Consider the following 13,553-nt stretch of genomic DNA (forward strand, 5'->3'; position numbering starts at 1 on the left):
AACTTCAATATAATTAAACCAATATAACATACAACTCACATATTTTGTTAATTTTACTTTTACTTTTATTTTTGTTAATTTTACTTTTATCTACTACTACTTTTTATCACTAGTTTATTGATAGAAACCTATTTTATAATAAAATCATCTTCTAGATATTTATTTATTTTTTTCAAAATTTTCAATAAAAATAAAAAGAAAATTGTAATTAAGTGTCATTTACTTTTTTTCAATAATGATTAATCAAAATTTTGATTATAAAGAATTAAATGCGTACTATGAATATTTTTAAACGCTTTTGGAAAAAAAGAAAGAAATTACGAGTAATATTTACTTTAATCATTAATCTTTTCTGAAAAATGTAATTTAGTCATAGTAAAAAGATATATATGTAATAAATTTTGATAAAATAATTCATTTTCACGTGATATATAATATGATAAAAAAAATATGATAAAAGAGATATAATTATACATGTGTTTATAATCCAATGATAAAAGGATTATAAAGCTCAGTTTAAATGAAATAAGTGGTTTTCCGATAAAATATCCTTTTTATATTCTCTTATACTGCTTTAAATATTATTCAAATATCGAATAACAATAATTTAAAGAAAATCATAATATAAATTTAAAAATCATCTTAGTTAAAATTATCGTTCTACGTCAGAATTATTAATTATTTATATTACATTAATTATATTTATATGATAATATAATTTCCAAAATTATAATATATTATAATATCAATTTAAAATAATATACGCATTTATTCTATTATTCATTAAATTTTGATTTTATTAATCATTTTACTAATCAATCAAATTGATCATATTCAGAAACACGAATTTTTACTATATCCATTTAATTCATATTTTCTCATTCGAAATGAAATTTATTTCTTTATCAATTTTAAATATATGTGTAAAAAAAAAAAAATGAAACTAAATCAAAAAAAAATATTTCGTTTCATATTCGATGAGCACATATTATTGACCACGTATATATCTTCGTTAAAAAACCGATGATCACACCTCTTGTTTATATATCGAACTAGCAAGATCGATATCTCGCCGAAGCGAATAAAGTTCCTTACCTGCTACCTATACGTTCTAATGGCTTTACATCGCTGTAACACTGGTAATCTAGCAGCCAGTAGCGTGCGTGCAACGAAGTTCACCGTCTTCTCTCGTAACCCTGCGTAGAGCATATTGCTCTCGCATGCAGAGAATGCATTGTTACGGTCGTCAGCTGCTGTTTCTCTTCAAACGGGTATATTCTTTCTAGGTGGGGATATGCATCGAGGTTCCAGGGGTACGATATACCGAGGGGGAACCACTAGGGTGTAGGGAGGGGAATGTGTTCGCTATTGTTCGTATACTGAATATACATGCAATTCTCACTCGATGATTGTCTCCGTAAATTGGATGTTCGTCATTTATTCGTAACTTATGTGTAAAACATTAGTTAAAAGAAACATTTTTTTTTTTCGATACAACTCATTGATTTTTTCGTTCTGTTTATACGTATAATTTATATATAAAATTTATTTTCATTCTTCTAATTAATTACTTTTTCAATGTAATTAATTTCATTAAGGAGCTTTATACATCGTATTCTACAATATGTGAAATTAAAATCTATTTATTTTGTAATGGTTTAATATTAATATTGATGTAGCATGAAAGATTTATCTCAAGTCATTAACTCATAACGAAAATATTCACCCTCGCGGAAGTGAAATTTAGTCCTCAAGGAAGCTAAATTGTTTGATATTGAATAATTTTTATAATAAAGAAAATATAAAAATGAGAAAAGCAACAGTATTGGCAATCAAAATAGCTTTTATCACATTGATTATAAATTAAATTAATTACGTGTAGAAAACAAATATATATATAAGTAGAACTTAATAATAAATTAAAAAAATTTTTAAAAATGTTTAATTAAATGGATTACACAGTAAAAAGCATTTTATTATATATTTAAAAAATATATATATTTAATATGAAATTATTTTTTGTTATTTTTTTAAAAAAGTTTATTGTATCCCTAAATTTCTAAATTTTCATTCAAACATATAACATATTTAATGTAATATTTTTGAATTCATTTCTTCTCATTTTTTTTTTAATTGAATTTTATTTAGAAAAATTATTTAATATAATATTTTATTTAATATAATAATATACGATATAACAAATTTTAATAATTAATTGTGTCTCATAAAAAATCGAAATTTAATTATAGATAAAATACAAAATAGATACAAAGTTTTCGTTATTTTGTATTCAATAATAGTTAATTAAAACATTATCATTAACTATCTCATTAATTATATGAATTTTAGAAATGCTTTAGAAAAATTATAAATAGAGAAAAAATAAATTCGATAGAAAAAATAAATTTTCTATAATTTAATTTTTCTAAAAATGTTTCAAAATTTCTTCTTATTTTTTTTTATTATATATATTAAAGCAAGTTTATTTAAATCCCATTTTTGTCGTTGAATAATATGTACATTAAAATTTTTATTATTAGTATTATTAGTATTATCAATATAATACTATATAAGAAAATGTATAATATATCAAAATATATTATATTTTATAAAATATCTTTAGCTATTCTAGAAATATAAAACCGAAAATATAATATCTATATTTTTTACATTAAAGATTAAGACAAATATATATATATAGTTTTGAAAAAGAAATGATAAAAGTGTGTTTAATTCATACTTTATGTACCATGTTATTACGTGTCAAAATCAATGTTATATACCATGTGATCACGTATCAAAATCAAGTATAAACAAAGAGAGCAAATTGTAGAAAAAGGATAGCTATAGGGAAAAATATGAAAATCAGTGCCATCTTTAGAGTGCCGCAAATGAAACTATATAAAGAAAAGGAAAGTAAATATTAGAAAAGGATAAAGATAAAATAAGAATTGATTAGCGGCGTCATCTCTTGAATACTGAAGATATTTTTTAAAAACAGGATAAGGTAGGAACAGAATTGAATATCAACGCCATCTTTTGAATATAAAAGAAAATATTTTCAAGATTTAAAATTCATAAAAAAGAGATGGCGCTGATATTCAATTCCGTCTCTACTTTATCTTTTTTAAAAATGTCTTTAGCATTCAAAAGATGGCGTTGATATTCAATTCTATTCTACCTTATTCTTTTGAGAGATGTCTTTAGTACTCAAGAGATGGCACTGTTAATCAATTCTTATCTAACTATCTTTTTCTAATATTCACTTTCCTTTTCTTTATATAGTTTAATTTACGGCACTCTAGAGATGGCGTTGATTTTCATATTTTTCATTGTCTGTCCTTTTTCTATTATTTACTATCTTTGTTCATATTTGATCATGACGTAATCACAAGAAGTGTCTTTAGCATTCTAGAGATGGCGCTGATTTTCATATTTTTTTCCTATTTCTATCCTTTTTTCATTATTTTCTCTTCTTGTCTATATTTGTAAAATTTATGCTCTAAAAAAGACGGATTAGATATGTGATTAACTTTATTATGTTGTTGTTATATTTTATACATATATTTTCTCGTTTGTTTAATCTATTGATTAAAAACAATATATTATATTAATACAGTTTATTCCTATCCAATTTTTATATTTTGTAAGTATATATATTTTATATATCTATTTTATTATTATTATAATATTAATTATAATAATAATATATATACATAAGTTATATAATAAATTATATAAATACTTACATAAACTTTTTTTTTATATGTTGCATAATTTGATATATAAATTATATAGATTTCATATAAATTATTTTTTTATATGTTTTAAAGGTTTCATATAATTTTACATATATTTTATTCAATATATGTACATATTATATATATATATATTTTTTTTTTCATACTTTTATATCATATATATAATTATATATATTTATATAATTATAAAATATTTTTTATATCTTTTTGTATCTTTTTCTACAGATCTTAAAATCATACCAGCATAAAAAATAAATCTAAAACAACGTAATATAGTATTTTTCATAATTAATAGAATAATAATAGAATTAAATAAAATAATAAAAAATGATGAAAGTTTTTACTAATGGGCCTGCTTAAAGATATAATATTTAAAGGTAAATATAAAACAGGTAAGTAGAATTACTGTCAGAAAAAATTTCATATGCTATTTCTTTTATAATTATATTCTTGTTCAAAAAAAAAATCGTATATTTAGGTAACAATCTTCATTGACAAAAAATTTTAATCTTAATTAAAAGAATATAATTCGATACACGAAATTTTTTTAAAGATTGAAAAACAAAAAATTTCTATTTTAATTTCAATTTTATATTAGAAAAATATAATTTGAAAGAAAATAATACACGAAATTTTTTTGGAAATTTCAAGACAACAAATTTTGACCAAATTTTTGGCTTTATATTAGGAGAATATAATTGGACAAGAAGTAATATGCGAAATTTTTCGAGTATTTTTAAAATGAAGAATTTTATGGAATTTTATATATTTATCTGCGAAATACTTACTATTGTTATATTTACCTGTTGCAGATATTCTTTGGGATTCAGAAAATTCATTTTTTCAATATTTTTTTTTGAATTTTTATCTTTAAAAGAATCTTAAAAGAAATACTTATCTTTTATGTATTTTTCATAAGAGCTATTTTAATATATTAAATATTTTTTTATAATTTTTTTAATTCTAAAAAATTGAGAAATATACTGTGAAATTATATGTATCATATAACTTCATAATTATAATCTTCTTTGTTTTTCATTTAAAAAGTTTAAAATAAAAATGAAATTGTTTCATTTTAGTGGTTTCATTTCATTAATGGATTTTGATTATTAATTGATTATTAATTTTTTCGTGCATGTAAAAGATTTTTGAATTAAAGCTAATTTTATTTTATTATTATAGAATTATATTATTTTTATTGTGTTAGTCAATATGTTTCGCATTTTTTTATAAAAAAAACTATACAATTTATTTGTTATAAGTAGTTTAGTATTTTTTTATGTGAAATTATTAATTATTATTGCGATTAATATGTATCTATTATTTATTTATTTATAATGTATAAAAAAATATAAAATTCTATTAAAAAATAATTTTTATATGATTTCTATGCATTCACCTACGAAAATATAAATAATGTCAAAAAATATTTGAAATCATTTCTTGAAACCATTCTACTTTTATCTCAAATATTTTCCACAATGGACAAAAGTAACGTAAATTAAAATAATATATGAACTGAAATATTATATAAAATAGATATATAATATATAAAAATACATGACAAATTACAAATGCTGATATCGTTAATAATATAAGCAAGTAATTAATATTCGTTAAAATAAATAATTCATTTTATTGTTAATAATTAGAAAAAATAATAAAAAAATTTGAGATTTCAATATCAATACAACCAATCAATACAATTTTAAAATATGTTTAAGATATGCTATTACTAGAAAAAGATCATAAATTTATTTTTGCTATAATCTGTAACAAAAAAAATGGTGATAGTTAAACAGTTCATATTTTATTGTATATATATATATATATATATATATTATATACAATAGCTTATAAGTATTCAAATATGAAAATTGAAAATCTTGATTTTAATAAAAATTTATAATGCATTGATTGAGCAATTCTTGCAAATTAAATTCATTCTCGATATTTTAATTTTCTTTCATGTTTTGAATATAATTTTACTGAGAAATATTTTTAATACAGCATAATAAAGTATTAAAATCTAAATATTTTATATATTTAATATTTTTCATTTCATTTTCATTTATTTTATAATAGAAATTCATATATAAATCTATTTAGTTTGTAGTCTCTTTTATATCTAGTCTGTGGTTGAATGATATGATTTATAGAAATTATTCTCTGTTAAAAAAATATAATTTTAGTTTTTTATCTTTACATATTAATAATAAATACACATATAAAAATATTTTCAATTCATTTATATAATTTTTGAAGAATTAAAGAATAATAATTGATGAATTATTGAGTTTCTAACTTCATGGATTGTAAATGATGTGATTTTGTGCCTATCTTCATGTGATACAATCATACAAATCGATCCATTTGTTTACGGAGGTCGTCTGCTAGTCCATTACGTTTTATTAAAACATTGTTTTGAGATTAAATAATATGCTCTAAATCGTATGTTTATGTGACTTTAAAAGAAAATAAAGCTGCAATGCCGGGGACTGAAGTTAGTATTTTTTATATATTGTAAAAATGTGAATTTTATACGAGAGATATTAAATATTTGTTTGACAGTTCTATCTGTCAAATCGAATTATTATCATAATTATAATAATAATTAGAATAATTAAAAAAAATATAGTAATGATTTGAACTTATCTACATTTCCTTTTTATTCTTTATATTATATAATTTTTTAATTATCTTTATCTAGGATAGTACAACAGAACTCGGAGAAATAGAAAATGTCAGAGTTGTGGTCCGTGTTCGACCTTTAAATGGAAAGGAGTTGGACGGGCATTGTAAGAACATAGTATGTGTGGATACCATAAATAGTGAAATAACAGTTGAGAATCCCAATGCTGCACAAGGAGAACCACCAAAAGTTTTTTCTTTTGATGCTGTTTTTGATACTGATTCAACTCAAGTTGATATTTACAATGAAACTGCAAGACCTATTGTGGATAAAGTTCTTCAAGGATACAATGGAACTATATTTGCATATGGACAAACAGGCACTGGTAAAACATATACCATGTCAGGTGCAAAAACATCTCCACAACTTAGAGGTATTATTCCTAATACCTTTGCACATATTTTTGGACATATAGCTAAAGCTCATGATAATCAAAAGTGAGTATTTTTTATAAAGAAGATTAAAATTTTATAAGAGTCCAATTTTTTATTTAAAAATTCAATAAATTAAATATTTAAAGAAATAATATTTTACAGATTTCTTGTGCGTGCAACATATTTAGAAATTTATAATGAAGAAGTTAGAGATTTATTAGGTAAAGATCAAAATACAAGATTAGAAGTAAAGGAAAGACCTGACATTGGAGTATTTGTAAAAGATCTTAGTGGCTATGTTGTCAATAATGCTGATGATTTAGATCGAATAATGTCTCTTGGTAATAAAAATCGTAAGTATTATTTTATTATTAAATTGAGTATAATATGAGTAAAAATAAAACTTTATATCTTGTAATTTATATTATATCTTAATTTTATAATATTATAATTTGAATTTTAATATAAATAATATTTCATAATGAAAGTAACTGTATTTGTTATATTATGACACATTGTGAATAATAATAAACAAAATAATATAATAAAATATATAATATTCGTATGATTCATAGGTGTTGTTGGAGCTACAGCAATGAATGTATCAAGTTCAAGATCTCATGCAATATTTACAATCACTGTTGAATCTAGTCAACTTGGAGAAGATGGTGAACAACATGTTAAAATGGGAAAACTTCATTTAGTTGATTTAGCTGTATGAAATTCTTATAATTATTACATTAGCTTTTTACTTAAAATGAACTTATTAATTTATGATATGATATTTTAGGGGTCAGAAAGACAAAGTAAAACAAAAGCTTCTGGGGTTCGTTTAAGAGAAGCAACAAAAATTAATTTATCACTTTCAACACTAGGTAATGTAATATCTGCATTAGTTGATGGTCAGAGTTCACATGTGCCTTATAGGAATTCCAAACTAACAAGATTATTACAAGATTCTTTGGGTGGAAACTCAAAAACTTTAATGGTAATGTTAATTTTATTTCTTTCTAAATATATTATTCACAATATAATTATTTTAATTATTTAAATTTATTTATTATTTAAATTTAGTGTGCAAATGTAAGTCCAGCAGATATAAACTATGATGAAACTATCAGCACACTTCGTTACGCAAATCGTGCTAAAAATATTAAAAATAGAGCAAGAATTAATGAAGATCCAAAAGATGCTTTACTTCGACAATTTCAAGTTGAAATTGAACAATTACGTAAACAATTGGAAGAAAATGGTGCTGAAATCTCAGAATCTGAAGATGAATCTGAAGATTCTGAAGAAACAGGGGAAGCTAGACATGAAAAAAAAGCACGACGAAGAAGAAGTCAAATATTAACAATGGAAGAATTAGAAGATAGAGATATAGATTCTAATGAAAAAATTGACAAAGCTGAAAGAGAAGATAAAAGTCCTGATGATAAAGATGTTATTGAATTAAAAAGAACTCAGTAAGTTTTTAAAAAATTAATTAACAAATATGATAAGATTATAATATTTTAAGATTACAAAAACTAATCATTTTAGGAGTGAGAAAGAAGCATTAAGAGAGAAAATGCAAAATTTACAAAATAAGATTTTAGTTGGTGGTGAGAATTTGTTAGAAAAAGCAGAAGCTCAAGAACAATTATTGGCTGCTGCAGCAATTGAACTTGAACAACGTAAAAGTAGAGAAGAACAATTAAAAAAAGCTATTGAAGCAAAAGAAGCTGAACGAATTGATATAGAAGAAAAATATTCTTCTTTGCAAGAAGAAGCTGCAGGAAAAACTAAAAAATTAGCTCGAGTACACACAATGTTAATGTCTGTTAAAGCAGAATTATCTGATTTACAGCAAGAACATCAAAGGGAAATGGAAGGACTTTTAGAAGGTGTTAGAGGTATTGGACGAGAATTACAACTTCAAGAGCTAATAGTAAATAGTTATATACCTGTTCAATATCAAGTATGTATGACATTTACAAAATTTTATAAATATTCATATATTAAAAATTTCATTTATCAATTTTTTTTCTAGACAATGATTGAAAGATATGTTCATTGGAATGAAGATATTGGAGAATGGCAATTAAAATGTGTAGCATATACAGGTAACAATATGCGAAAAGCACAAGCTACACCACCAATAGGAAGTAATAAAGATGTATGTATTCATTTTTTCAAATTAATATCGATGTTTTTTCAGAATAGAATTTGTAATATTTATAATAATTTTTATTTATAGCAAATTCAACCTGACATGTCAAATATATATCTTTCTTATAATAATGGAATCGACAATACTTTCGTACAACCAAAAAAAATACGAGGTAGATCTGGGGTTCCAAGGCCAACTACAGCACATAGACGTACACCACATTAAAATTATTTAAATTATAAGACGATAAAAATATTTATATTTCACTAAGTACCTTTTTTTAGCACTTTTTTAAAGACATTATTCTAATTTATTTTTGTTTATATGATATATATATGATGAGGAAATCAGTATTTTCTGTAATTATACATTTATTTCTACTTTGAATCAGGTTTGTTCTAACTTATTTTAAATACTGCATAACAGCAAAGATATATATAATACAATAGGACAATATCTAATTAACAAAAACAATTTAAAAACTACAATTTCTGTGTTATATGACATATAATTTAAAACTAAATAATATAAACGAACTATTTAATTTTTACTAGTTTATATAAACTGTTAACAAATATAATAACAAAAATTAGAATTATATTCGATAAAATTTAAAATTATTTCAACTCAGGTAATTTTTTCATATATTATATTATAAATGAAAAACTATAAAAGTAAATTTTATGTTTCATATGTTTAAATTTTCCTGTGATGTTCATGGAATACTAAATGAAAAATTTTATTCAATAATGAATATAAACTATCATAGAAAATACGTTTTCATATTTAATAGCATGCAATATAAATTATTAAATAGATAATTAATTGGTATAAAGATAGAAAAGAAAATATGTGCTGTACCTGTGTGATAAGAAATAAAATGTTTTACTCGATATAGGAATATAGAGATAAAAAAACAAAAATGCAATCTTTATCAAAAGTTTAATAATCTTATGTCTTTTTACATTAGCATTTATGTATCTTTTGATAAAGACTAGATTTTGTAGCTTGATAACAGTACTACAGTATTTCTATAATATTTTTTGTCAAAAAATTTTATGATAATTATTTGAAAGAAAAAAGAAAATAATTTGAATCTTGTTCTGCTTAATCATTTATGTTCATAAACTTAAAAAAAGAACATAAAGAAAGCACATCATTAAAATAGAATTTTAACTATATTTAGATTATTCTTTATTCGCTATTTATTATAATATTTTAATGTTATGTCTGTGTGTGTTTTAAGTTTTTATTAAAACTCATACATTCTTTAAGTACTGTGATAATAAATTTCTTATACTCAATTCTGTTTACCTATTACTTACTATTAAGATATTAAATGTTTATAATTATTATTGTGTGTATGTTATGCTTTTTTATATATAATTTACGATATAAAAATAAATAATTATAAAGTATATATTTGATTTTTCTTAATTCATTTTTTTTAAATATATCTTTTATTGAATTTTTCTATCACAGTATTAATATAAATATTTTATTGATCACTTTCTCATTTCATGATACTCATTGATCCATTTTGTAATAAAAAAACGATGATATTTTCGTGCTAAAACAACACTGAATGGATCATTAGGATTGCTACTTCTTAAATCAAGATGATGAGCACTTTCTGGAATTATTATTGCTATTGCAGAAGAAGATAAGTTTCGTAATACTCCACCGCTAGACCATGGATCCATTAAACCATTACTAAATAACATATCAAAAATATATATAATAAATATAAATAAGATATATATAAATATATATAAACAAAAGATTATAATATGAGTAATAATTATAATCTATACTAATATTTATTTATTTAATCTATACTAATATTATTAAATTCGAATTTTTTGTTTCAATTTTAATTCAATCAAATTTAATATTATTTGATAATATATACCTGAAAACAATATTTGTTGCAGTTGATAAATCTTTACATCCATATTCTTTACATATTAAGTTTGGCTGTGGTTTTACTGAATATTGTTTTATGCAATCATTACTATATTCATCCAAATTCCAAGTATGAGGTTTAAACATATCATTTATTCCATCTGAACATATTGGCATCACCATTTCTGTACAAGCTTGAAAAGACCATCCTATAGCATCTAACTGAGGTGTAGAATTATTTAAATTTAAACACTTTGTTTCACTAGTATAATTAGTGAATATATTAATTGCATTTTTTATTGCTAATAATAATTCTATTCCTGTGAGTGATTCATTAGTTAAGTGTTTGCATACAGCCTATAATAGAAATAATATGAATTATAAATTATTATGAATTATAAAATGTAATAAATATATTGATTGGATTAGAAGAATTATATTGAATTATTTAAAAATTAAGATACTTACATTAATAGGATAAGCAGGTAATGGTGCCAAAAAATTAGCTTTATAAGGATAATTTACCATAGCAAGATTTGTATAAATATCTTGTAAATAAGATATTAATTGTTCAATATCATTTTCATTCTTTAAAGATTGACATAATTTCCAATTATCTGATAACCATTTTTTTCCTTCATCTATTAGAAAAATATAAAATATAAAAAATAAAGAATATTACATATCATAAATAAAATAATGTGAATAAAAAATTTTATTACTAGTTGATGTTATATTAATAATAGTATTCCATGATTTACGAATAAGTTTTGGACAATTTGAATGAGCTTTTTTAAAATCTGAAGTAACTATACGTAGAAAACTTTCACATTCTGTGACTCCAGTAAACTGCAATATTGGAGCTGAAGATGCAATTGCTCTATAATATAAAATTTATATTTATATCATAAATTATTTCTAGATAATATATTTCTAGATAATACTATTTTACTAACCCTTGTACAATATGAGGATATTTTATGCGTATCCATGCACTAAGCATACCACCATATGAACCACCAAAAACTATTATAGGACTATTTTTATATTTTGGTTTAGATTTTAAATATTGAATCAAATCAACATAATCTGCAAGAGCTTGTTGAGATGTTAAATATCCTAAATGATTTAAATCTGCATATGATTTATTATTATAAGGCATAGATTCTCCATAATAACGATGTTCAGCAAAAACTAACAAAGCTTCAAATTCTGGGGCTATATCCCACATAAAACCCTATAAAATAATGATTAAATTAAAATTTGAAATTAAAGAATTGTTATTACAATATTATATGAAATTATTATAATAGATATAGAATAATATAATATATTAATATAGAATTAATATAAAATTAATAGAAAATACAATATAATAGATATAAAATAAAAAGAATAAAATAATTTATATTTATAAAATATATTAAATTGCATTATTTTTTTTTATAAATTGTACTTACTGTATTTTGAGCAAAAGTTTCTATATTACCTTCATTTCCAGTATAAAAGAAAATTGGTGCATTATTTGTTTTTTCCCAAGTACCATTTATAAGATATCGTAACTTAAATGTATTTGATACTGAAAAACTAAAGTGGTCTACCTGTAATTTTTAAAGCATTTTACCTTTATTTTAAAACGATATATATATAATTATTATATGTAATTAAACATATATACACATATAAACATAATAAAATATAATATATATAATTTGATCATATATACAATTATATCAAATTTTAATATTCAGAAATTTCTTCTAAAACAATTAATAAATACATTATATATGTACATATAAATACATATATAATATATATGTATATAAATGTATAAATGTAAATAAATATAATAAATATATATATGAAATATATAATTATTCATAGTCTATATTACTTATTAAGAATTTTGCATTAAATTTACTGTAATACTAATCACATACTGGCATATCAATCGTCTTAATTTCATATCTGTATTTCGCGCTATGTAATTCATTTTGAATATACAATGACTTTTGATAGTTTCCATAAAATTTATTTAAAAAAATATGTTGTAACGTAGATTGCCATAATGTAATAAAAAATAACAATAAAATATTGAATAGCTCCATTATAATGTTTTTAATGAATTCCAAATTTTAACTGATGAATAATATAAGTATGTAACTTAAATATATTACTTGTGATGACTAATAACACAACATATTTGGTATATACATGGTGTATCAAAAGTTTATATAATATTTATATTATATATTATACATATAATGTAAAAATAATATTTAAATAGAAAATAATTTTAATTTCTATATTAAAGTTTGATAAATAATTTAATATATTTTATAACTAAAATTATAAATACATAGATATAAATATACATATATATTTTATATGATTGAAAATGACGTTTTATATAAATTAATATTTAAAATAAATAAGATAAAAATATTAATAAATGAAAAAATAATTTTATTTTATCATTAAATTTTCTCTTTTTTTAATATATAGTAAATGCACATTAATATCATATATATATATATATGAATTTTACAAATATATTCATTGTATATTCGTAATATTAATAATAAACTTAGATTGTTAAATTGAAATTATTTTTTTTATAATTGAAAAGATAATATTAACAAGTAATAAAAATATTTAAAAATAAAACA

The 13,553-nt window shown here is 21.3% G+C and overlaps 2 protein-coding genes across 3 annotated transcripts; one reads left to right on the forward strand and one right to left on the reverse strand.

Moving 5' to 3' along the window:
• Positions 1-4,107: 4,107 nt before the first annotated feature.
• On the forward strand, positions 4,108-10,066 carry LOC102681201 (kinesin-like protein KIF3A). 2 transcript variants are annotated; one of them, XM_031509826.1, is made up of 9 exons: positions 4,108-4,153; positions 6,472-6,890; positions 6,990-7,180; positions 7,403-7,542; positions 7,618-7,815; positions 7,902-8,293; positions 8,370-8,787; positions 8,860-8,985; positions 9,067-10,066. In XM_031509826.1, exons 2-9 carry the CDS (start codon positions 6,793-6,795, stop codon positions 9,202-9,204), a joined length of 1,701 nt encoding a protein of 566 aa, XP_031365686.1. In that variant the 5' UTR covers positions 4,108-4,153; positions 6,472-6,792; the 3' UTR covers positions 9,205-10,066. The 2 variants fall into 2 exon arrangements, with proteins under 2 accessions (XP_031365686.1, XP_006614442.1); XM_006614379.2 differs by lacking the exon at positions 4,108-4,153 and adding an exon at positions 6,100-6,264.
• A 340-nt stretch (positions 10,067-10,406) lies between these two features.
• LOC102681330 (lysosomal Pro-X carboxypeptidase) lies at positions 10,407-13,125 on the reverse strand. The gene is made up of 7 exons (XM_006614380.2): positions 12,825-13,125; positions 12,345-12,485; positions 11,841-12,121; positions 11,607-11,764; positions 11,353-11,525; positions 10,892-11,241; positions 10,407-10,692 (listed from the first exon to the last, which is right to left on the reverse strand). The coding sequence occupies exons 1-7, from the start codon at positions 12,990-12,992 to the stop codon at positions 10,485-10,487; spliced, it is 1,479 nt and encodes a 492-aa protein (XP_006614443.1). The 5' UTR covers positions 12,993-13,125; the 3' UTR covers positions 10,407-10,484.
• Between the last annotated feature and the right edge of the window lie 428 nt (positions 13,126-13,553).

The sequence above is a fragment of the Apis dorsata genome, unplaced genomic scaffold (assembly GCF_000469605.1).
Source record: "Apis dorsata unplaced genomic scaffold, Apis dorsata 1.3 scaffold_176, whole genome shotgun sequence".
Classification (NCBI taxonomy): Eukaryota; Metazoa; Arthropoda; class Insecta; order Hymenoptera; family Apidae; genus Apis; species Apis dorsata.

What these genes read in the sequence shown, in the direction of transcription:
- LOC102681201 (XM_006614379.2), top strand. An exon ending in AAAGCTCATGATAATCAAAA is followed by an intron (nt 6,891 to 6,989) that starts GTGAGTATTTTT and finishes AATATTTTACAG; the next exon opens with ATTTCTTGTGCGTGCAACAT. An exon ending in GAAACTCAAAAACTTTAATG is followed by an intron (nt 7,816 to 7,901) that starts GTAATGTTAATT and finishes ATTTAAATTTAG; the next exon opens with TGTGCAAATGTAAGTCCAGC.
- LOC102681330 (XM_006614380.2), bottom strand. Translation starts at nt 12,992, where the DNA reads ATGGAGCTATTCAATATTTTATTGTTATTTTTTATTACATTATGGCAA. An exon ending in TTAAGACGATTGATATGCCA is followed by an intron (nt 12,486 to 12,824) that starts GTATGTGATTAG and finishes TAAAAATTACAG; the next exon opens with GTAGACCACTTTAGTTTTTC. An exon ending in TACCTGCTTATCCTATTAAT is followed by an intron (nt 11,242 to 11,352) that starts GTAAGTATCTTA and finishes TTTCTATTATAG; the next exon opens with GCTGTATGCAAACACTTAAC.